Source organism: Sander lucioperca, chromosome 10 (genome assembly GCF_008315115.2).
Source record: "Sander lucioperca isolate FBNREF2018 chromosome 10, SLUC_FBN_1.2, whole genome shotgun sequence".
NCBI lineage: Eukaryota > Metazoa > Chordata > Actinopteri > Perciformes > Percidae > Sander > Sander lucioperca.
The window spans coordinates 35,049,434-35,074,293 of NC_050182.1; the positions used below are offsets into that span (position 1 = coordinate 35,049,434).

A 24,860-nucleotide genomic window follows, 5' to 3' on the forward strand; every position below is an offset into this window, starting at 1 on the left:
TCGGAGTCTGTATGTGTGTGTGTGTGTGTGTGTGTGTGTGTGTGTGTACCAGCTCTTGTAGTCCTCCTCCTCTGTTCTTCAGCAGAGTATTTAAGATGACAGATGAGGCTCTGCAGCAGTTTGCCTGACTGTCCACCAGCCCCTCAAACAACATGAACACCAATGTCGTCAGCTGTTGCTGAGGCAGACGCTTACTCATCACCTGACACACACAGGAAGAGACGCAACTACACAGTTTTACTCTATGGTTTACGACTTTGCCTACAAACATTAAAAAGAGTTAGCAATATTTTATGTATGCCAATATTACAGTGGACAGAGTTAAGCAGAATAAAGGCAAAACAACAGTTTGTCATTAAGTGCCATACTAAGGAGTACAATAATCTACCGTGGTGATTCAATACATGTAATAGTAACAGAATTTGTAAGACAGCCTTGCTGAGTGGTACAAGTGTACCTTGGTAAGGTCGGAGCAGGTCTTGTAGAGAACAGTGTGGTCAGGCTTATCTAGTCGGTCTTTTAGGAGCAACAGACTGTCCACACCTTCATCCTTATAATTTAGAGCGAAACCTACAAACAAAGAGTCAAAACAGCAGGATTTTCAAACATACTCATACTCGACATTCAGGACATAAAACATAGCAGTAGAAAAAAATGGCAGCTCGTGCATGTGGCCGTGAAAAAAATAAAGGTATTTCACGTGTTTGGGAATGGTCTGTGAGAGCTGTGTGGAGGCAATGCCAGCGCGCTGTTGTTTTTTTTGTATTTCGAGTACAGTCCCTTTAATAATTATTAAGTGACTGACAAAGGTGAAAGTTTGAGGCTTTGTGTCTCTGTACCTTCATAGCGTAGCTGTATGTAAAGCAGTGAGTATATACAGTCCATGGCTGCAGTGCGTACAGTAGGGTGAGGGTCAGAACATCGTGGAGTCAGTCGACCCAGCAGAGCTCCAAGGTTATGGAAAGACACCATGTTCTGCACAAAGAGGCACAGAAATGAAAGAAAGCAACGGCACAACATTTTCGTTCCAACAGGTAACGACAAAATACATCAGCACAGAAGTGATCCTTTAGTGGCCTTCAATGGCTTATAAAAATGAATATGTATAATACTTTTGGAACACTATTTAAATTTGAATGAGTTACAAGAATTATACACCCATGGCTATCAGGACCATAGTGTTGACGAACTGACTGAAGAGCCGGTTAATTAATCCGACTCGTGTCAATGAACTGGGAAAATCGAGTGCCGTACGTCAATGAACCAACTCACTCCTGTTGTTTTCTTTTACCTCATTTGTGCCGTTGTGTGTAGCTGGTTTTCTTCTGCTACTGTGTGTGTAGTAATCTAGCTCATTAACGCCTCCACTGGAGTGGTGGTGGTAGAATCAATCAGGAAATGAGCTACCTAGACCGCGCACCAGGCTACTGAACGAGACCGAATGTAACCGTGCAACCAGCCGCTCGAGTCTATCAAGCGGTCTTGGTTCTCGGCAAGTTTGAGTTATTAACCAAGCCTTGTTTCTGGTGCATCTTAGATGATTGTGTTCATGGCAATTCACACATTATCGTTGGAGAAGTACGTCACACACAAATATGCGTCATGTTATCTTGGTAGTTATGTTAAGTTAAAAGTTAGAGAAGTGAATGTTGCTACATGGTAGGTAGGCTGTCACGAGGAGACTGCGCACCAGGCTACTGAACGAGACCGTAAGGACCGTAACCGAAGGTACTGCATGAGTCTATATTCAAACGGGTGTCTAGGTTCTCGGCAAGTTTGAGTTATCAACCGATCCCAGAAGCCTTTATGTCTCGTGCATTTTAGAATTGTGTTCATGGAAATTCATAGCCTACATTACCATGGGGAAAGTTATATATCACATACAAATTCACGTAATGTTATCTTGGTAGTTATGTTAAGTTAAATGTTAGAAGTGAATGTTGCTACGTGGTAGTTAGACTGTCACGAGGAGACCACGCACCAGGCTACCGAATCTAACCGTGACCAGTGTGTGAGTCTAGTGTCGGTCAATATGAGTGTATAGTATGTCGAGTATGTCGGGCACACGAACTGGTGACCGAATCTATTAACTCGGTAGGCCAACCAACGACCGTCCGGTTGAACCGACTCGTGTAAAAGAGTCGGTTGTCCCATCACTACAGAACCATTATTAAAACTACCATCTGTGGTGCTTTCACGAAAGTTACGTTGTCAGAAATCCACAACCCACAAAACAAACATGGAAAAATGTGTGTGTGTGTGTGTGTACCTTGACAGTCAGGTTATCTAGGTAGTAAGACAGCATGTGAGCAGTAGCTGTGACAGCTCTCTCTCTCTCGTGGTCCTGTCCGGAGCTCAACCATGATTCAATGTGCTGCACAGGACAATAATACACATCATGTCAGACAGTCGTTGGTTTAAAATGTTTGTAGGTACCGTTTTTTAAGCTATAGTGAAATATGCTAAATAAAGCAATCATCTAAGTAGAAGATATTAGTAATAAGGATTTGCTTTATGTGAGGACAAGATCTGCCGTCATTTGTATCCACAGTATTAACTACTCAGTTTTTTTAAATGTACAATTAGAAAACAGACTAATGCAATGATACACATATAACTGGTACTGATAATATGTTTAGCTGAAAGGTGAGAAGGGTTGAGTACCCTGACACCACACTTTACCTTGAAGACACTCTGCAGGCCATCAGGTGTGGGATCCTTGGCCAGCGCACTTTTCAGCAGATCCTGCAGTGCAGCCATTGTGTCTTTGTACAATGCCTGTACATATTTAGTAGTTACTTTAACATGACAGCCTTCTAAAAAGTGTTTTATGAAGTTTGCATGTATCAAAGGTTTGTGCACCTCTACACACAAGAAGAATTGTGATAAGTTAATACCAGACATTGTGAGCCTTAAAAATTTGTGATAGCACAAGTCTAATACACTGCCAATTGTGAAGTAGCACCAACACCATATGTGTGTGCACACTACTCTGTCTGCTGTACTTCACCTTTCTCTGCTTGGGGTCCAGTGTCTCCTCTTCTTTAGTTTTCTCTGGAGAGTGTGTCTCAGGAGGCAGAGAGAACACACTGTTCACACACACCTTTAGCAAGTCAAAGCTCTCATTCTCACTCAGCGCAGGTTCCAAAGGCCTGAAGCACTAACGGTCAAAGATAAAACACTGGGAAATGACAGAACCTCCGGTGCAAGAACGCAGGGATACCACGCTTTTGTGTGAACCTGTGTGATAAACAGATTAATTGAAGATGAAGGATACATTAGGTTGGCACAGGTGGTCATCACAAGATGGCGTACTGGAGTCCTCAATGAATCAGCTGCTTCTGCCTTGATAAAATCCTGACCAGGGTAGATAGAACAACAGGAAGAGAGATCAGAAAAACATTGTTGTATCAGCAATGTACGACTTGTTCTAACAAACTGAAATGACTGACTACTGACCAGCATAACAGTAATGAGCTCCTGTTTGCGAGAGAAGACGAAGCCTTGTTTCTTCACACACTCAGTGATGGCTCTGGCTATGAGCCCAACACTCTGGATCAAACTGAGTTTCATAGTCAGGTCCTGAAATGAGGAAAGACACATGAATACACGTCGACAAAATACACAACAACACAAGACACACAAGACGGACAAACGGAATAAATGAAAAAAAGATTCAGGTCAAGAGGCTAAATATAAAGAAAATTGATAATTGCATTTTCCAAATTGTCAAGAATGCAAACAAGTCCAACTGCAAGCGACTGAGCATAAGCAAACACTGTCCAAAATCATTCCAGCAATATAACAATGAACCAATCAATCCACTCAGTCCATCAATCATTCAAATCAATCCAAGAGTGATATTGTAGATTGATCCTCCATGCCTATGGATGGAGAGAAATTTGAAATGAAGTTGTGTGATTAGAGATTAGTTGAACAGCAAACCACCCGCAGTCTCTGGTCTAAGAAGACACACGAAGAGTTGTTAAGATTTAGCAAGAAATTACAAAAGCCCTTTTACACAAAGCGCGAGTCATTGGCGAGCATTTAAAGAACAATCCACCATTAAGTAATGAAAGAAAAAAGAGAATAAGACAACCTCATGTGTCACACAGGGAGATATATCTAAAAGGGAAGGTTTTACTTGATGGGATCTACTGATTTCACTTGAAGCGAATGCAGCTGGTGGCAGTGTACAGTATGTTTGCCAAACTATTTGCATCAAACAAAAACCACAGTTAGTCATGCTAACAGCTTACCACTCTATAAATAATGCAGCATGGTTGTAAACCAGCTTTATGAAAAGAGCCAAATTAAAAAACTATAAAATTAACAAGATGGCTTAAGTAATGTACTGTAGTAGGCATGTTGCTAGTAATGTAAGTCATTCAAAAGACATCTTGAACATTCTTTGCATTATATTTGGGTTCAGTAATTGCCAGAGGAAAACCCAGAGGGCCAGATGTACTAATGCTTTTGCGCCCACTTCAGGCGTATTCGCAACGTGCGCGTAAAAGCATGGCGAGGTATGTACAAACAGGCCACACTGAGGTAAAAGCGCAAACTGCCTGTCGCGGGAACTGAAAATGGCAAATTGCGCTTTTCCGTGTCATGCATATTGCATTCATGGGAGGGTCAAGGGGAAAGTGGGAGTTTCCCATAAAGCGATGGGAGGAGAAGCGTAAAGTGCGCCTAATTATGTATTCCGCAGTATGTACAAAAACTGCCTGTGAAAGCGCGCCTCTATTTTGCGGTGAAAATTCTCCACCTCTTAAAAGCAGGTGTAAACCAGCCGCAAGTGGGTTTCCTCGTATATGCCTCCTGGTGAAATGGCAGCAGTAATCCGAGCAAGACGGAGACATAGGCCAAGGAGACGAGCTGAAAAGATTTTTGCCACAAGGATCACACTTTTTCAGTTGAGTGGACACGAAATCATTAAGCGTTACAGATTAAGCAGCCATGCAATATTACAGTTACTGGAAGAAATCAAAGATGACATTGAATCTCCGACTCAGCGTTCACATTCCATTCCAGCAGTTGTTAAACTCCTCGATACAATTACAAATATTGGCATCAGGATCATTTCAAACAGTCATAGCATCAGCAGTGGGAATATCGCAGTCTGCACTCAGCCGTATCATAGCACAAGTACTTAACGCTTTGCTACAGCGCAATTTACGGTATAGTGGGCAGAGAAAGGCGTCGATTACCCGATGAACTGCAGGTTTGGTAAATACGACGTAAGCTGATGTATCACAGCGTGCGCTTTCTGTGGGTTGGCCATGGCACTGATAACGCTACATTCGCAAATGTACGTACATCTGGCCCCGAGGCTCATAGGACTTTAGATGCAAGGTTGGAAACACCATCTAGTAACCATGTCACTGGTTTTACATTACAATACTGCAATAAAGTGATAATCCACCCTAAATCTAGCTCAGCATATCAAACACCCTGCAGGCTTCACAGGTGGCTATGAAAGAGGTTTTGATCCTTTTCCCTGCTGAAAACTGCTCATGACTAGAATCCATTGTAACGGATTCAATTCAAGCTGATCACAGCCACTGTTCTCAATCAATGTGGAAATGACAATCTTTTAAACAGCCACCTTTCAAGACTACATGGGCTAACTTTTGGTGGTGTATCACATAAAGCTACATTTCACTGAGGTAGAGCAATTTCACTTATAACAATAGGCACACTTATAGTATTGTCAACTTGCAACATTAGGTCTCGGTTTCTACTCAACAAACTGCACAACAGCAGCTTTCATTGTGACCCCAGTTGGTCTAGTTGGTATTAACTGTTTGAGAAGTAAAATACAGTCCATAAACTAAACTGCATTTTCAAAACCAAACACATGCTCCACCACCACAATGAATACATTTTGGTAATGGATCATTAATGAATGCCTTCAAGACATCGAACGCTTCACCACTGTGAAATATAACTAAAATACAGCAAAGTAAAAAAGAAAAAGTAGTTGCTTTATTGTAACAAGCTGTGTTTTCTTGGATTGAAAACTTTCAGTAAAGATTTTAGTGCATATCACCACAAGTATGCAGAAAAGTTGGAAAAATACAAAGAAGAGTAAATTAGGAGAGCAAGATGAAAGGGAGGAAAAGTTAACTAGCAAAGAAAAGAGAGACAGCCCCTGTATTCCTTTGACAATACCTTTGTCTCTACTTTAATCCCCAGAACCTGTATGAAATAGAGGTGATAAAGTCATGAGTGCACATACAAATACAGCTGTCTTACCTGCAAGACTACGTTTATGGGACCTACTGTATTTTCTCAGTATTGTTACTCTCCGCTTGGTTGATAAAATCCCCAAAAGTGGCACCAGAAAGACATTGCGCAAGAAACAGAAGTGTTTCTGAGAGACCAAAATACCAACACTCACTTTGCTTGAACCTCCCACCTATTTGTGCCCCTCTTCCTACCTGTGCACCGTGCGCTTGTCATTGTTGCCACGAAAACATACTACACTATATGGGCCCTATTTTAACGATCTAAGGGCGTGATGCGCCTGGCGCAGGTGCGTTTAGGGCATGTCCAAATTCACTTTTGCTAGTTTGACGGCGGAAAAAAGGGTCCGTGTGCCGGGCGCATGGTTCACAAGGGTTGTACTTAGTGTGTTCATTAATTCATAGGTGTGTTTTGGGCGTAACATGCAATAAACCAGAGTGTCATCTCCCATTCTCTTTAAAAGCCAGGCATGTTTCTACCTTGGCGCATTGCTATTATGATGGCGGATTTGCACCGTAATATTTTTATTTGTAATATTTTGCATGTTTGTGTGCTGCTGCACTTCCCTGTGTGTTTGTAACAAGCACAGTGTGCGTGCGCTGTGCATAAGCCTAGGCGCATTTTATTAATGCGCTGTTAAAATAACAATGAAATGCTGCGCTATTGACTTTAGACCAAGTTTTTGTTGGTCAATGGCGCGATCACTTCCCACTGCCTCAAGATAGCAATACGCCAAGAATTCCTCCCTGTAAGACCAGCACGCCCATGGGCGCAAAGACTGGTGCAGGTGCATTTGCTTTTTAAACGATGTGGGCGCTGGATGGTCTTACAATAGCAAAGACACTTCCGTCGGGCTTTACACCGCGCTGCGCCGGGTGTGAGATAGGGCCCTATGTGTTAAATATGATGCTGAGTCAGTCAAGAATGACCATTCACAATGGGTGTGATGCGTTGTTTACCTCAACGTTTTCACCAGTTACTCCCAGTCGTTGTCACACACCCACACAAAGTAAATAGGTCAGTGCTGGCTTAAATTTAGCCCCGTTTTAAATGAACAAGCTGACAGACATCAGAGGGTCCATTTCACGGCAATGTTGGGAAAATACACTGAACTAAGATTAATGAAAAGTCTTAAAATTAGCTGCTACTAGCAACCATAGTCGAGCACTGAGTAGGCTGAAATCATACATGGTACAATATCCAGTTGGAAGTTTAGGTGGAATACAGAAAAATATTGTAACTCTAACTGGAATAGTTTTGCAATGCAATTAGTCCTGTTCATCATATTTACATAATATAGCTTTTATTACATCCCGCAACTCTTGTTTGTACTTATCATCCTGTGTATTTTTTTATAATTGCAAATTATTATTAAAGTATGATTATATCATGTTACCTTAGTATTTACATTACCTTGGTATTGAAGTGTTTACTGATGCAGCGAAGGATGTCTTGATCAATGCGGGTCAGTATCTTTTCTGGAGGTGCGTTTAGAGCCACTTGACCATAACATAAGATTAATGTGCTTTTCACCTTCTCCACCTCAACATCATTGCGTTCCTAAGGAAAGGCAAGATAAAGACAGACAATGGAAGATTTTTTTAAAAACATCAATAGTAAGAGAACCAGATCTTAATTGGTGATATATCATAAAAGTTCCTTGTACTTTGAGAAGGTTGAAGATGCTTGGTGACTTCTTGAAGGCGTCTGACTTGCCGAACTCTTCTAGCTTGGCCAGAGTTCCCTCTAAGTGGCTGTTGGCACACAGACCAACGCTCATCGCAACTCCCTGATAGATACAGATGACAGAAACCATAAGCTAGATATTTAACCTATCCAGGTGTGAAACACACAACACCAATCATTGAAAGACCACAACACCAGAAAAAAAAGAAATCATCATATGCCATCTTTCGGTACCTCTCTTTCAACGGCATCGTTGTGTCGTGCTGTGAGGAGGATTTCCTGCAGCTGTTTCTTAGCCAACTCCTTATTGAAACACTGTTGGAGAGTCACTCCTACACATCGATAGAGGAAACTCTAGAGAGAGTGAAAAATGCTAATTATATTATTGGCATGCATGTACTGTGGTGGAATTTCCAGAAACACCATGTTGTGGTATGATGAGACTAAGGGAAAGCTTACATGACCACATCAGGTCATTCATAGGTCAGAGGTCAGGGGACGAGAATATTGGGCTATGTCTCTAACAACCAAACCTCTTCATGTCTATCTACACATTCAGTGGGTCTATGTAGGCAGCTACATGATAAGGGAATGTTTTGTCTCAGGGCTATCTCTTTTTGGAGGTCGGTGGGCCAGCCACAGAATTTACTATCTGTGCTAACGGCGCCTGCAATATCTTTGTTCAAGGTTTAGCTAAACGTAACGTCTCCAGCATGAGTTTAAATACACCTTCCGGAGGACAGGAACTTCAGAGAGTTGGGACGGCACTGCACAGTAACACATTGTGGTTATACTGTACTGCCTGCTTTATTGTCTCCTCAATTGAGTGTTCATTAAATGCTCCTGTGTAATTCATCTCCCGAACCTTCTTCATGTATGTATGTGAAGTGAGTTGTGCTGCTCTCCTGAGTTTTTCCCTTAACGTGTACTTTACTGTACTAGGTACTGTTTTACTGTCTATGTTCCTCATCAATGGTTCTTATTCTACAGATTGGGTACCACCCTCATGGTTGCAAGATCACGTCAGGGTGTCATGAAAATACTTTTAGGTTAGCAGAAATACCATTTGTACAGTCCAATTTTACAATTACTTAATTACTGTGAACATTTGTCAAGATTTTTACTTACTATTGTTAAATAAACAGCATAAAGTATCTACACTTCACCCTTTGGTGCTGTTAGATGTAACTCTTCACCTCTGTGTACACATTCTGTGGCTGTTAGGTCATGAGGAGGCATGGCTCTGTTTATGGAGGTCATGAGCCCCAAAGGATGAGAACCACTGTTCAACACAGTCCGCCTTTTGAGTTGAATTATGACCAACGTGAAGCTCTAAATTAGGCTTGTTATTTGGGCTGTTCGGGCTTAGCAACTCATTCATTTAATGTCACTGGACAAACTCACAAAGAATTTTTGGGTGAAAAAGCTGTTTAAAGCACTTACCTTCTCCTCTAAGGCGTTGTTATATGTGGAGAGGTATGTTGTTGCCTCAACTGCCAACTGACACACCCACTTGTCATCATCAATAGTAGCCAGTGTTTTAGACAAGAGCTGAAGACAAGCATATACACGATATTTCACTAAATCAACTCAGACTTGAATATTTCTGTATCAATAAAAACAATTAAACCACTAATGCAAAATCAATTTGTAATTATTAGTCTAACATTGGATGGAAATGTAAAAAAAAAACAAAACAAAAAAAAACAGACACGTTATGATGTGAATAAGATAATATTCCCATATACAGTAGACAAGCACACCTTCAACAACTTTTCATCCCAGTGCATCTTATCCAGGGTCTCTGCCGTTGACTCTGGAAACAACAATGCACAGTCAGACTACAGTACATGAAGAACGAAAAGGAAAAATTACCCAATACAGCATGCAGCCTACAAGTAGTGCTCTGGTGTCACTACAGGCACGTGAGGCTTCCTCCAAAGTTATTATTTCATATATATAAATAAATAAATAAATAGATAGAAAAGATTTCCATACCCTCTAGCATCGAAAGCAGAGGAGGTATCTCTTTCTCCCAGAGTATCTCTGTATTGGGGTGGATGTTGATGCTGAGGATTAGAAGGAGAGAGAGGGACGGAGCTCCATGACCTCTGCTACTGAATGGGAACGCCGCATTTACCTGGAACACACCAAGACAAACCAAGGAACAAACAAATGTACACAAACTTTTTTAAATAAGCAAACTGTAACACTTGAGTAGGATTATAGTGTTACTCGTTTCATCCCTGCTACATGGTGAATATACAGTAAGAGCAGCTCTAAACATTAATATAATAATAATAATAGAAGTCAGTTTGTGGCTGAAACATTAAAGGGAAGATCAAATAATTTTTCTAAACCAGGCGCTGCAATTCATTATGTACTTAATTACAATCTGTTTCTCCAGCCAATTTTTAGACTGGATTGAATTGAGCCTTTGTTCTATACTAGAGACACAAAAGGCATGCAGTTTAGCCAATGCTTTTAGCACAGTGGCCTGTGATTGACTTTGGCTCCACATGAAGTCACCAGAGTTTGAAAAGTGTGTTATAGAGTTGGATTTACTTACCAGCAGTCTGACCATTAGTGTTTGAGGAGAGGGCAGATTGACTGGAGGAGAGAGATAAGACACATTTAGCTTGATGTGGATCACACAAAACAATAAGAATGGTAGCAAATAGCAAAGTTCAATGCTTAATGATTCATTTGTGATCTTTTCCATAACTCAAACCTGCTCTTCATGACTGACTTACTGTATATCTAACATGGATAACATTCACAGAGATGCACCTGGTCAGTAAATATTTCTCTTACCTTCCTGTGTAAAGTCTATGTTGAAGCTGGGCTCCTGGTTATTTTTCTTCTTGTTGCCCAGCACTATCAGACTCTTACACAGAGGAGTGGTGGCATTGCTGTACTGTGAAGGAGTCAGATAGTACAGCAGCTTGGGCCATAGCACCTACAAACAACAAAATACACACATTACGTTTCTGAACAATGTTCATCTGTCTAACACATGGACAACAACTGCTATTAACAGACATAAATCTAATCCCAACGGATTCATTATAAAGCTAAGGCTTCATAAACATGCAACTGCAGTGAAACAAACATCTGCAACAACATCAGCAGTTAAATGATTTTGGGAACACAGATGAATCAGTCCTCAACAGATTACAGCATTATGGCAAAAATCATAATTCTGATGATTTTGGTCAATATTGAGATCATGATTATTAAACACGATTAGTCATTGACTTTGGAAACACCACGCATTTATTTAACTTTAAATATAATTAAACTGAGAATCAAATAAAAAAAATGTAAAAATAAGAGATAAAAAAAATCGAAATAAGATCAACTGTGTTGTAACGTTAGTGCACTACAACCTACTGAAAACTATATTATTATAATACTAATAAAATAAATAAATATATAAATATATAAATATATATATATATATATATATATATATATATATATATATATATATATATATATATATATATATATATATAAATAAAACATTTTGGTAAACTTTATTCAACATATTCAAGTTAGTAACTCAGCGAAAATGTGCAAAAGCGCACCGCTGTAAAGGAAAAGGGTGAAACGGAATGCAGCACTATAATGGTTTTATCTCGATTATCTTGTTTTCATAATTGCTGGAAGCAAAAATCGTAATTGAAAATAACATTTGAGTAATAGGCCAGCCCTACAACAGATCAGACAAATGGGTAGACAAGTAGATGGTGTATGTACATCAGCTAGTCGTCCAACAGTGGTGGTGAGGAGATGAAGGGTGTTGTCACATATCGTCCTCAGTGCCTCGTTAGTCACCTCCTCTGGATCTGTGGGCTTCTGGAATCGCTGGAGACACAATCACACATAAAACACATGTTGGATATATATTACTCTACCCGCTCAGATGTTCTCATGTAGTGCAAAGTTCTGTCTACTACTTTCAGCCTCAGCAGATATAAAACACCTGTGCACAACATCATCTGTTGCACTGATAACTTATTGTTTGGTGTGTATATTCCATATTGTCCATTGACCTTATGGATGTACAAGTATGCATGTCTAATTGTTTTCTTAATTTTCTTTTCCATTTATAAGCTTTGTTAAACATGAGATGGCAAATTCTTGAAATTAGTTGAGCAGTAATTCTCTTTCTGGAAGATTCATTAAGTAATAAAAACTACCACTCAAGCTACAGTACCATAATCCCCCAGGCCACGTAAGCAAAGATATAAATACATGAATAAATGGTTACGAGAAATAACTTTGACACAAACAACAAGGTTGTACCTGATATGTGTCAGGTAAGGCACAGTGTTGAACAATGAATCGAACCAGTAGCTCCCCTCCCTCTAACTCCAGGTAGCCGTGATGAGCCATCGCACTGATCACCTGGACCACACGCTTCTTGACCTGGGACACAGAGAGAGTCAGACAGTGTGAGACACAATGTCATGATTATCAGAACAAAACACTTACTCAGGTGAACTAAACTGTTAAAAACGTTTAAAGGTCCAATGGCATGAAAATGTCACCTTATGAGGTTTTTTAACATTAATATGCGTTCCCCCAGCCTGCCTATGGTCCCCCAGTGGCTAGAAAGGGCGATAGGTGTAAACCAAGACCTGGGTATCCTGCTCTGCCTTTGAGAAAATGAAAGCTCAGATGGGCCGATCTGGAATCTGGAAGGTTACCTCCCTTTTCTCTGCTTTGCCCACCCAGAGAATTTGGCCCACCCATGAGAGAGAGACATCATGGCTTTCAAACAAGCAAAGTGGCAGTTGGTCAAGGCCACACCCCCACTTTCCACCTTGCCCCCCCCCCTCTCTTCCTCAATAGCTACAGACACAGAAATGGCACATCCTAAGGAAAGCTTATTGTGGGACTGGCTCTAGTGGCTGTAATTCTGCACCAAGGCTGAATTTCGGGAAAGAGACTTCAGATACAGTATTAGGGGACCACTAAGGCCTATAAAAAAGCATCCAAAGAGCACCATGTCATGGGACCTTTAAGAGAAAAACTTACAGAGATTAGAGACTCTGTGAGTCTATATACAGTACGTGTTACCTTGTTGCCGTGGTCAGCCATTGGTTGTCTGATGCTGGCCAGAATCAGCAGCTTCTTACTCTCCATTGTGGAAGCTGCAACACACACACACACACACACACACACACACACACACACACACACACACACACACACACACACACACACACACACAAACACAAATAACTAGATAAAAAAAAAAAAAAAAAGACTAACCCGCAATTTCCACCAACTGCAGAACGGCTGCGGATCCGCTCCGGAACGGCGGCGGAGTCAATATGTCAAGTCAATGTGTATATTTACACTGACTGCGGAACGGCTGCGTTCCGGCTCCGTCCCAGCTCCGCCGATCTGCAGCCCTCCGGAGCAGATACGCAGAGCTTCTATTTTTGCCGGATGTCGGTGAACTCCGCAGCAATTCAGCACAGGGCAGATTGTGCGGGACAGTAAGTCGAGTACAGAAACAAAATAAAACATCTGGTTGATCAAAATAAAATACACCATGCTCACGGCGGATCATATTTCAGCAGGTCAGCACACTCTTGTTTCCCCTCTACTTCTCTGGATGGAAACAAACTGTTGTTGGTTTTGTGGTTCTGTTTATAGAAACTACATCCTGTTATATCGCGCGATCATACTGGAATTCGCAAGACCTCGTGGATCCTCGTGACTTCAGCTATCAGTCATGGCCACAGCCATTCCGCAACAAATCCGGACCTGGTGAATATTGAAGGACAGCGGAGCACGTAGCCAACACGCAGCGGAGCGGATCCGCGGCTGTTCCGCAGTTGGTGGAAATTGCAGGTTAAGGATAAATAAAGGACTATGTAGTCTACATTACTATGATATAATTCAGGGCACACCAAAGGACTTATAAGAAAGTCAGTGATGTGTGTGGAGTAACAGATATTAGATTAGACAGATATAAATAGATTCAGTGTGTATAGGATGAGTTGGGGGGTGCATGTGTCACTTAGTGTATTTTCTCACTGCTGGAGTTGATGAGGTGACGAAGGACAGCCAGGGAGCCCATCCTGCTTCGCTCATTACTGTTCTCCAACTTCTGAAGAACAAACATGACCAACCGGTCTGGGAAGGAGTTCGCTGGAGGGAGAGGAGTGGAGAAGACAGAAGGGAGAAAGATATTAAAAATAGTCACAGAATTGCAGAAAATGAAGGGCAAACCACAGGAAAGACAAGCGGGACAAGAGAGAAGGGGAGAGAAGTAGCCCATCTGCCACAGTTAATATGATTATCTCCGAGTCTGGCACACTAATGGATGATCTCATTACTGTTCTTGTGACTCCATAGAACTAAAACAGATAGAAAGGCCTGATGCTGTTGGACAACATTCAGCTATTACCCCACACTTAACTTGTTCACCACAGGCTCTCTTACACAACTGTCTTCACAATTAGCATAATTTCATTTAGTGGCAAAAAAGAGCAAATTTCACATACAGATACACACAAACAAAGCTTTAGTACCTAGTAAGCTGAAGCTGCGCAGGACCTCGTTGTGGTTCTTGACAGTAGGAGGGTTACTGTAATCCACAGGGGCAGACACCTGGGGGAGAGAAAGGAAATGTTACACTGTTCTGTGACAGCCATGTGTCAACTTGTGCACCCTCAAACGCCAGTACAGTATATGCCATGATGGGAGAACTGACATTTTAGTTATATGGAGAATTGTTTGTTTTTTTACAATCATAGAGTAAATTTATTCAATCTCTACAGAAATGCCTTACTGTAACATGTGCTTTCTACCCGTGCAGTAGTAGTATTAACAATAATGAGGAAAATAATAGTATAAATGGTAATGGCAGTTTTTAGTGACTACCGTTTGTTTGTCCAAGGGAGTGGCTGACTAAACATGCTCTTTGATTACAACCACAGTCTCTTCCTTGGGGTAGGTTGTTTTCAAGCAGCTAATTTGGACCTGCTGATCTAGCCAACTTCAGTTACACACACACACACAGTTTGGTGTTTACAAACACAGTTATGCGTTTTTGTGTAAGATCAGATATGAATAATAACTGTAACTGTTATGACAGCTGCTGCTGTAACATTGTGGTGAAATACCCTCGGCCCCCACCAGCCAATCCAGATCATACACGCTTATCGTTTGCAGAGTCACTGTGGTCAAATGTTGTAACAGTCGAGGCATAAGGCCAAGTGTCAGCTGAGTCACAAGGTAATGAACTCATCTGACTACATGGACTCGTTAACAGTCATTTGACACGTGTGAAAAAAAGCAGCATAAGATAAATATAAGATGCAAAAGGAATAATCCAGTCTGCCCACTATTTAGGCACAGACTCGTGGTTTCAATGTGGTGAACCGTTCTGTCAACAAGCAGGAAGACTGAGACACAAGAACTGCATTGTATGACAGAAACCTAGTCTTGTCATAGAAAGTGCTACACAGACTAGTGGGAACCAGCAACCAGTGGCAGTAGTCAGACCAGACAAATCCAAGTACAGCTAATATAAGGTAGAAGTGTTTTATGCCTGTGGTTTGCTCCAGGGATGTTACTGGGCACTCCCACTGCTCTTTTTTCCTCAACATTCTGACTTGAAAACAAGTAACAGCAAAAGCCCCATCCTGCTACAACTATACCTAAATGGATTTTTTTTTTTTATAATAATAATGGTATTTATATATAATGTTAAAAAAATAATTTAGCAAAATACAGTACATTCCAAGTTAAGCTGTCAGGACTATGGCCGTTCTTATTTGAAAAAATATTCCAAAATGGTGATGGTGTATCTGACCACCAAGTAGAGTTGTTAGACAATTTTTCCTCTTATTTGCCAGTTTAATAACCTTTTTATAACCTAATAATTTAAAACTTGTTGCACATTGTGTCTCCTAAATTCAATAGCTGTGTTAGAGTGCTAAACAGTCTGGTCAACAACACCTGCTTTGGATGTATATCTATAAGTACAAGGAGGGGCACAATATGGTGCAAAATGGGAGAGCTTGTAGAATACGATGGGCGCAGTGTTAATTAAATGACAATTAAAATGTATTTATTTAGAAGCGGGCTGGCTGCTAGTTAGCTAACATGCTATTCCACCAAGCTTCCATGCTACATAAATAAGCCAGACAGAGTTGTCCCTCATCTGGCGATAGAAACCCTGCTTTTCCCGTTCTGTTAGCTCAGAGCTCCACAGCCTAAGTCCACAGGTACAAATTAGTTTTGCACCAAATGTATCGCAAGAAGTGTTGCAAAAGTCGAGGTGCGCAGATTCGCCACTTTGTGATGCGAGAGAGCACATATGTGAAGTTGCAGTGACAGATTCGAGAGGTTGTAATCACTGAGTTGTGGTTGTGATGGAAAATGAACCAGAGTAAAAAAAAAAAAAAGTATACGAGTAAATGTTGCATTATACGTTTGCAGCTGTCATTGTGTTCATGTAAATATCAATCTACACATTTGTGAATATTTTTTCTGACTTCACATTCAGAATACAGGTGTGTGAACATTTTCTACAAGTGCAAATTTCAACTTACAAGTTCAGATTTTTTTTACAAGCTCTCATGTTTTTTTTTCTTTGTATGACTTCAAATTCAGATCACATGTGTGTGAATATTTTTTACAAGTGCAAATTTAATTTTTACAAGTGCAAATTTTAACATACAAGTTCAGATTTTTTGTTCTGCAAGTTCTCACATCGTATTCTACAAGCTCTCCCATTTTGCACCATATTTACCTTCATACACAATCTCTATGAGCATGATTTCTGCCAAGTTCCACCTTTTTATGAGCATCTGTGTCACGTGTCAGTCACCAGTTTAGTATTAAAGCTGTAGTGTTTAACTTAGTTTGTACTGAATGTGTACCTGTTGATGCAATGCAAAGAGTAGACTATCCAGTTGTGTCTCCAGCACCCTGCTGCCCATGCTGACGGAAGCATCGAGTATTTGGCACAGACTCTGAGTGGAGGCAGAAGAAAGAAACTCAACATCTGAAAAAGCTAATTTCCATTACACACACACACACACACACACACACACACACACACACACACACACGGCATGTTAATTGACAGAAACAAGAGATTAATCATCATTAAAAGCCAGGAGGCAGTTTAGAGGGAGAGCGATGGTCTACTGTTGTTATCCATGTGACCATAATAAACAGTCCACTGGACTCATGCTGCAGCCCATACATACCTTGCTAATGACATAGTGCTCATTGTTTTTCTTGTACAGAGACAGGATGGCAGGAATGAGTTTAGGAATCTGCTCCTCCAGTTTATCACTGGCCATCAGATGGCACATAGAGCCCACTGCCTCAGCTACTGTTAACCTCAACTGGAACACAAAGAGACAGAAAGGTGAGACACCACAGAGATTAGAGGACATAGATTCACTAACTTGTAACATCAACTAGGTGTGTGTAAATAGGGAAGGAATAAAAAGGAGAACACTAGAAATAAAAATATATAAAAGACATCATGTCCCTCAAAAGATAATACTACTTGTGTTCATTTGTTTGCGTTGTTGTTCGAAGACTTCAAATCCACTTGGTGGCCATCTCATCACAGTTCTATACTGTAGAACTGTACTCTATATTTACTTTTCAGGTGGAAGAATAGCCGACAGAACAAAACAAAAAAAGAACATATTTAAGCAATGTTCTGTCACTGTATGAATATCCGTCTGAAATCATTTGTCTTCCAGAGTTTATGGGTTTGCTTGTACTAGAATCATTGTTTACATATTCAGTGAACAGAGTTGTGAATGTTGTTCCAGTGAACCAATTAGCTCTAATAGAGTCCCTGCCTTCTGTAATGCAGCACTGGGCCATAGTGGTTAAACTCTTAGACGAGGTTAACATGGCTTAAGTATAGACTCAATACAAACACAAACAATACCTTGTATGGTTACTAAACTATTAAGATCCTGTAGAATATATGCTTGCTCTGACAGATCGAAACTATGGCCAAGATGCTAGTGGTTACCATGTTGTTTCTCTAATTTAGGAACAGAAGATTACAGCAGAAAAGCTTCTCACTTTGAGAATTTGCTGCTTTGGTCTGAACCAAGCAGCAAATTCGGGGGCTGAAAAAGTAAAGCCAATGCATTCGATCTAATTTCAAGCTTGGTCTGAACTAGGCTTAATCAAACAATTGTAATAAAAAAGTCAGCTTTTGTAACCTCCTTGTGTCTACAATATGAGTGCCTGTCAGGTAAGGTGACGCAATGTCTAAGGCTCCTGTTATGGATGAGTGTGTGGTCGGGGTCAGGGGTTTCCTGATAGTTGTAATGGCCTGGAAAGCTTAATCACATTTGTTGGTGTTAACCTGCAGTGTTTTTCAAAGCTTTAGATGGCTTACCTCAGCTTCCCTACCTACTCAACTTCTTTCAATATTGCCAGAACATGACTTTGTAGCTTGTATATCAAACCTTCTTGCTCAACCCCTAACATTGACCTACAGCAACCTTACCTTAGACTCCCTGCTTTGTAACCAATTATTGAAGAGGATATCAAAAGCAGCATAGATTTCACTGGAGAATGTGTCTTTTCTGACTGTGGGATCTGGAGCCTTGTCCAGGTTGGCCAGGTACTCCAAGATACTGTCGCTGAAATGACACAGAGCTGAAGGGAGAGAACAAAACAGAGGGAAAGGGAAATTAGGGAGAGTAGAAAACAATGTGATGACAAAACTGGATAAAAAGAGTGGGGGAGAAAGTTTAATGTTTTTAGAGGTGAATACCTGGAGGTAGTGTTTCAAGAGTTTGAGAGGTGGATATACTTCAACAAATATCACAATTTCAAAAAAGCATGAGGGGAGGTTCTTACCAGAAGAGAAGACCCACTTAATGTTGTCCTGTTTGGCCATGCTCAACATGGGCAACATGGTGCCCAGAATAGCATTGAGGAAGGGTACCATGCCATAAACTAGAGAACAAGGAAGAATACAGCATTAATGGTGCTTTATTGTTTTATACTACTTCCTCTGTAAAGCAGGAAGACGTACACTGTAATGCTTTTTTGCACTGATATCAGTGCTAAATAATAGATAATAATAATAATAATGTACAGACATTAAACAAAAAGCATGGAGGAAGATTTTTGTAGTCCCTGGTGAAATCCATCTTTTGTTAAAATGACATTGTGTATCAAAATAAATATAATTTCAATGTATCGCTGTGCTGGTCAATGACTTACAGCTACTAAAACTGGCTTAGTTTGTACTTCCTCTAAACATTCTGGGCTATGCAACATTAATTCGTTAATGCAGGTTCTGTGGACACAAAGAGCAGCTACTCAGAAGCTGGCAAAACACAATGACCAGGGTGCTGCGTGGGACCTTTTATCCCTGGATCCAGATATGAGTCAATTACTCATTTAGTATCTGCTCATAGGGTCCTGACTATTTTATACATATAATAAAGATGCAAATGCACCTTTAGTAGAACTGCATTTACATTTGTAAAGCAAGCCCAAAGTAGATGTGGTTGACCGCTTATTAGCTCTTAGCAGGAACTGTTAGCTAACCTAACCCTAAATAAACAACAAAGTTTTTGGCCTGTAAATGCTGTTTTTGGACAGGTTTAACAGGTTTATGTCTTTCTCAACAACCTCTGAATACCTGCCTTGTGAGCCAAAGTTCAGATTTTCTGGTGTGTGTATGTATATGTGTGTGTGTGTGTGTGTGTGTGTGTGTGTGTGGTCTTCCTTATGGTGGTTTCTTTCCGTGTGTGTAAATATTGTCTTACCATTGGAATCAGAAAGGTTGGCTAGTGTCTGGACCACAAAGAAGTGAGGTAGGAGCCCTGGCTGAAACTTGCTTAGTATCTCCTCCATGATGTCATTAATGTGCTTGTTACCTACAGCAACCAAGATATTACTGGCTGCCTTCTGCCAATCAGGGATGACCTCCTGAGTAAACCAGAAAGACAGAGAAAACAGTAAGGTACATCATTTAATATCTGCCCTCTGCAAGAAACAAAAAAAATGAATAATTAACATCTCATATTTTTACCTTTGATCGTGTCATTTCATCTGAGGCCAGGGAGATGATACTTTTTATCCTTGGGTAACTGATCTCCTCTATCCTGCAGCCCACAATCAGCTCAATAGTCTGAAGAATCACAACTCTGTGACTCACTACCAACTAGAGGAGGAGGAGGAGGAGGAGAAGAAGAAATTAATGACATAATTTATTTAATTATTATTAAAATGTTTGCAATTGGCTTTCACATAGACAAAGTAAAATATGATACAGCATACATGTCACTGATGTTTATCAATACATTTCCTCAGAGTAAAGATGCCATCATCTGATAATCACAGATGCAGTATCGTACAGACACAAGCTGATTCAGAGCTCTATGGTGAAATTTCTACGGAGAAAATACGCTACAAGTATAAAGCAAACAACTGAATTTGAGAGATATTTTTCTGTTAAACATCGAGCCACATTACTTTTTAGACTGATTCTATCGGCCCATGCAGGTTAAAAGTTAGCAGAGTATATACTGCAAATTAGGATTGGCCAGTAGAGTAAATGTCATTTTATATCTCAATAGTACATTTTCTGGAAATTAAATTGACAAAACATGTACAGACTAAAAACTAATCCAGTGAATTTAACACCTGGCAAATCAAAGGACCTTCAGCACCAGGGCTGAAACATTAAGTCCATTATTCAATTAGTTGATTGACAGAATGATAATTCCCAACTATTTTGCTTATTTGCAAATTAATCATTCAAGTAATTTTTCAAGCAAGACCTTTATGAGGATTTGCTGCTTTTTTCTGTCTTACATTGTCCTAAACTGAATAGTTTGCGGCTTTGGACTGTTGGTCTAACTTTAGGGAATTGTGATAGACATTTTCACTATTTTCTGACATTTTATAGGCAAAGATTCATGCTGCTTGACTGCCATCTGAAAACCTGAAAACCTCAGGCTCTCTCTGTGACAGAAATGCAACTACTTATTGAAATGTTTACATAATGTACAGTACTGTGCAAAAGTCTTAGGCAGGTGTGGAAAAATGCTGTAAACTAAGAATGCTTTCAGAAATATAAATAATGATTGTTCATTTTTATCAATTGACAAAATGCAAAGTGAGCGAACAAAAGAAAAATCTAAATCACATCAATATTTGGTGTTACTACCCTTTGCCTTCAAACCAGCATCAATTCTTATAGGTACTTGCAAAAAGTCAGGGATTTTGTAGGATTGTAGTCAGGTGTATGATCAACTAATTATAGTATATAGGTAGTTATACTGCATCAGCAAGGTCTCTCCCAGACAAATATTTCAAAGCAGACTGGTGTTTCAAGATGTGCTGTTCAAGCTCTTTTGAAAAAGCACAAAGAAACGGGCAACGTTGAGGATTGTAGATGCAGTGGTCGGCCAAGGAAACGTAGTGCAGCAGATGAAAACCACATCAAGCTTATTTCCCTTCGAAATGGGAAGATGTCCAGCAGTGCCATCAGCTCAGAACTGGCAGAAACCAATGGGACCCAGGTACACCCATCTACTGTCCGGAGAAGTCTGGCCAGAAGTGGTCTTCATGGAAGAGTTGCAGCCAAAAAGCCATACCTCCGACATAGAAACAAGGCCAAGTGACTCAACTATGCACGAAAACATAGGAACTGGGGTGCAGAAAAATAGTAGCAGGTGCTCTGGACTGATGAGTCCAAATTTGAAATATTTGGCTGTAGCAGAAGGCAGTTTGTTCGCCGAAGGGCTGTAGAGCGGTACAATAATGAGTGTCTGCAGGCCACAGTGAAGCATGGTGGAGGTTCCTTGCAAGTTTGGGGCTGCATTTCTGCAAATGGAGTTGGAGATTTGGTCAGGATTAATGGTGTCCTCAATGCTGAGAAATACAGGCAGATACTTATCCGTCATGCAATACCATCAGGGAGGCGTATGATTGGCCCCAAATTTATTCTGCAGCAGGACAACGAGCCCAAACATACAGCCAAGGTCATTAAGAACTATCTTCAGCGTAAAGAAGAACAAGAAGTCCTGGAAGTGATGGCATGGCCCCCACAGAGCCCTGATCTCAGCATCATGGAGTCTGTTTGGGATTACATGAAGAGACAGAAGGATTTGAGGAAGCCTACATCCACAGAAGATCTGTGGTTAGTTCTCCAAGATGTTTGGAACAACCTACCAGCTGAGTTCCTTCATAAACTTTGTGCAAGTGTACCTAGAAGAATTGATGCTGTCTTGAAGGCAAAGGGTGGTCACACCAAATATTGATTTGATGTAGATTTATCTTCTGTTCATTCACTGAATTTTGTTAATTGATAAAAATAAACTATTAACACTTCCATTTTTGAAAGCATCTTAGTTTACAGCATTTTTTCATACATGCCTAATACTTTTGCACAGTACTGTACATGTGTGAAACCAAACCACATGCATGGGCTCTCAGAGGTCTTTTAAGTGTGACCAGATTTAACAGATTAGTACTATTATTAGCAGGGGTTAGTAGAGTCAAGACAAATCCACAGACATTTCCATCACAGAAGCAAGACTTTTTAGTGCTTGGTGCAATCCTGGTTGATGTTCAACACGGGGACTTCCCCTGTTTAATGTGTACAATATGATCACACAGGGCGGTCACAGCAATTAAGCACTGTATGTAACTGTGACGTGTTTTTAGGTAGTTTTGACACATGACACCAATAGTAACACCAGTTAAATGGTAGTTTTAGCATGATCATGTAGTCATGCTTATCTGTTCTTTTTGACATGGGCTACAAGAACGTATACTGATAATTAGTTCCAGGTTACTTTGGTATGTTTTCTTAGGTAGGCCTTAGGCTGACACAAAGAGTTGTTTGACATACAGTGTAAAGGCTGATTTATGGTTCTGTGGAGGCTCCATGCAGAGCTTTCGCCGTAGCCTACGTAAGTGGCCTGAAGTTTATACTTGTGCGTTGGTGTGTGCATCGATCTCTTTAAGAGTATGGCAGCGCCGTGTGTGTGCGTGGGGAGTGTGTGGTAGAGGGAGTTACAGAGTGACAGTGAATAGCTTCGGAGTGAGGACTCTAGAGAGGCATAGTGGGAGAAACAAAGTGTCTCCCCTGTGCTTTCTGACCATGGTCGAAATTATGTAGCAGGAGAAGTTAACCCTCTCCTTGATTTCATGTGGTTTACGTAGAAGAAGTACCCCGAAATGAGTAGGAGGAAATGCAATGCTACCAAGCAACGTGCATCGCCAAGGTGTCTAGTTACATTTCTGGAGAGGTGCACGTCAGGCTACAGTGAAGGGTCCGGTGTAGGGTCAGTATCTCCACGTCACTACGTACGTACCCAGGGTGTCGATTTAACGTAGAAGCATAAATCAGCCTTAAGTGTTTTCTGGAGTTTTACCTTTGGGTGTTTCAGAAGGTAGTCCTGGCACATGGCTAACACTCTGTCTGGCTGCTGTTTTCCTAGGGTCAACATAGACTTTCTGACCTGTTCCTGGACTTCTGAGTCTTTATCAGTGGCTGCATCAAGTAGAGCCAGGGTCACCTCTAAAGGGAAAAACAACAGAACAGAGACGAATCTGATCAGGTAGATTTAACTGTAGAAAAAAAAAGAAAAAGAAATGGAGTAAACACAAATGGCTAGACAAAGTTTGAGAACCTTGTGCAGCAAAACTTTGGAAATCTGACAAAAAATACACATGGGTTTGCATCCAGAACTGTGTCTAATGGCGCAAATAAATTCTGTTTGCTCACTAGAGGCAGACATGGAAACAAATTGGCAGAAAAGGGAAGAAAAGAGCAGTGAAGAGAAGGACTCACGTTCCACATCCATCTTGTCCATGGTGTACAGCAAGAGGGCTGGTCCTGGAGCCTGTGGCCGAGGATGTAGCTTCCCTCTCGGGGTACAGGTCGGCAGAGGCTGCCTGGAACTAAGGAACATAATTTGAAATGTGGACATAAAGTGACCATTAATGTAATACTGGCAGTGGTTCTACGGACCTTTTGTAAATATTTTAAGATATCTCATTCACATGACTGACACTGACCGACAACATGACAGCAGACATTAGAGATTACAAATATTGAGACAATGTTTTTGTCGTTAACCAAAAGCTATCGTATTTGGATAATCTAAATTTGCTTTAAAATCTCACTTCAGTTGTCTGTGCTTTAGCTACCTGTTCAAACCAGGTGCTTAGGCTAACCTAACGTTTCCACCTACTAATATGTTATAACATTAACAAATACGAAGTAACGGTAGCTCGTACAGTAACGTTAACTTTTAAACCCAGCAGAGTAAAACTCTTAGCGTCATGTCTTTTGTAGACGGTGTTATAATGTTACTTTCATATACATGTATGCTTTAACCTGCTTGAGTGGTGGTGATGCAGCAGCAGCAGCGAGCTAACCTAACGTTACTGAGACACGTTAGCATGCTAACCTAGCAGCTGCTGCTACGGAAGAAGAGGCGACAGTGTCCTCACATTACAGATTAAAGAAAAACAACAGACTTGCTAATAAGGCTAACTTACCAAGTCCCAGTGAGCGTCCGCTAAACAATGATCTCTCGCGAAAATACTGCTTCTTATCTCTGTTTAAACAATATGCTTCCCTGTCAGTGGCACAGTCAGCGTTGGAGCTGTGTGTTATTTGGTCACTGCAGGTGTAAACATGCCTGGTCATGTGCTTCTAGTCAGCAGGAACCATAGATATATACTGCAGGAACGGATCAGCCAGGGGGCGTACCTAAACACATAGCACTGAGGCAGATAGAGCTGCTACTCAACAGCTATGCATAAGATTGCTTTATGGAGATTGTTATGCAGGAATCAACTTTATAATCAAACTAGCTGTCAAACATTACCCTTTGATCCAGGTTTCACACTGGCGTAATAAAGCAGTGGTA

General features: G+C 40.7%; 1 protein-coding gene across 3 annotated transcripts in view; it reads right to left on the reverse strand.

The window, feature by feature from the left end:
* Positions 1 to 24,648, reverse strand: part of mroh1 (maestro heat-like repeat family member 1) — a 32,729-nt gene extending 8,081 nt beyond the window's left edge. Inside the window, exons 1-31 of one of the 3 annotated variants that reach the window (XM_036006519.1) lie at positions 24,483 to 24,648; positions 23,774 to 23,883; positions 23,355 to 23,500; positions 20,000 to 20,131; positions 19,734 to 19,896; positions 18,814 to 18,912; positions 18,458 to 18,609; positions 17,181 to 17,321; positions 16,848 to 16,940; positions 14,490 to 14,568; positions 13,993 to 14,106; positions 13,024 to 13,097; positions 12,247 to 12,369; positions 11,698 to 11,805; positions 10,750 to 10,894; positions 10,505 to 10,545; positions 9,934 to 10,075; positions 9,699 to 9,751; positions 9,379 to 9,486; positions 8,170 to 8,289; positions 7,916 to 8,038; positions 7,663 to 7,809; positions 6,175 to 6,201; positions 3,460 to 3,582; positions 3,278 to 3,357; positions 3,011 to 3,152; positions 2,683 to 2,778; positions 2,270 to 2,374; positions 840 to 975; positions 458 to 570; positions 50 to 202 (exon numbers count right to left, since the gene is read on the reverse strand). In XM_036006519.1, coding sequence (XP_035862412.1) covers positions 50 to 202; positions 458 to 570; positions 840 to 975; positions 2,270 to 2,374; positions 2,683 to 2,778; positions 3,011 to 3,152; positions 3,278 to 3,357; positions 3,460 to 3,582; positions 6,175 to 6,201; positions 7,663 to 7,809; positions 7,916 to 8,038; positions 8,170 to 8,289; positions 9,379 to 9,486; positions 9,699 to 9,751; positions 9,934 to 10,075; positions 10,505 to 10,545; positions 10,750 to 10,894; positions 11,698 to 11,805; positions 12,247 to 12,369; positions 13,024 to 13,097; positions 13,993 to 14,106; positions 14,490 to 14,568; positions 16,848 to 16,940; positions 17,181 to 17,321; positions 18,458 to 18,609; positions 18,814 to 18,912; positions 19,734 to 19,896; positions 20,000 to 20,131; positions 23,355 to 23,500; positions 23,774 to 23,883; positions 24,483 to 24,637 — 3,543 coding nt within the window. In that variant the 5' untranslated portion in view covers positions 24,638 to 24,648. The remainder of the gene's footprint in view (positions 1 to 49; positions 203 to 457; positions 571 to 839; positions 976 to 2,269; positions 2,375 to 2,682; positions 2,779 to 3,010; positions 3,153 to 3,277; positions 3,358 to 3,459; positions 3,583 to 6,174; positions 6,202 to 7,662; positions 7,810 to 7,915; positions 8,039 to 8,169; positions 8,290 to 9,378; positions 9,487 to 9,698; positions 9,752 to 9,933; positions 10,076 to 10,504; positions 10,546 to 10,749; positions 10,895 to 11,697; positions 11,806 to 12,246; positions 12,370 to 13,023; positions 13,098 to 13,992; positions 14,107 to 14,489; positions 14,569 to 16,847; positions 16,941 to 17,180; positions 17,322 to 18,457; positions 18,610 to 18,813; positions 18,913 to 19,733; positions 19,897 to 19,999; positions 20,132 to 23,354; positions 23,501 to 23,773; positions 23,884 to 24,482) is intronic. The other 2 variants (XM_031278319.2, XM_036006520.1) reach the window with 2 other exon arrangements.
* Between the last annotated feature and the right edge of the window lie 212 nt (positions 24,649 to 24,860).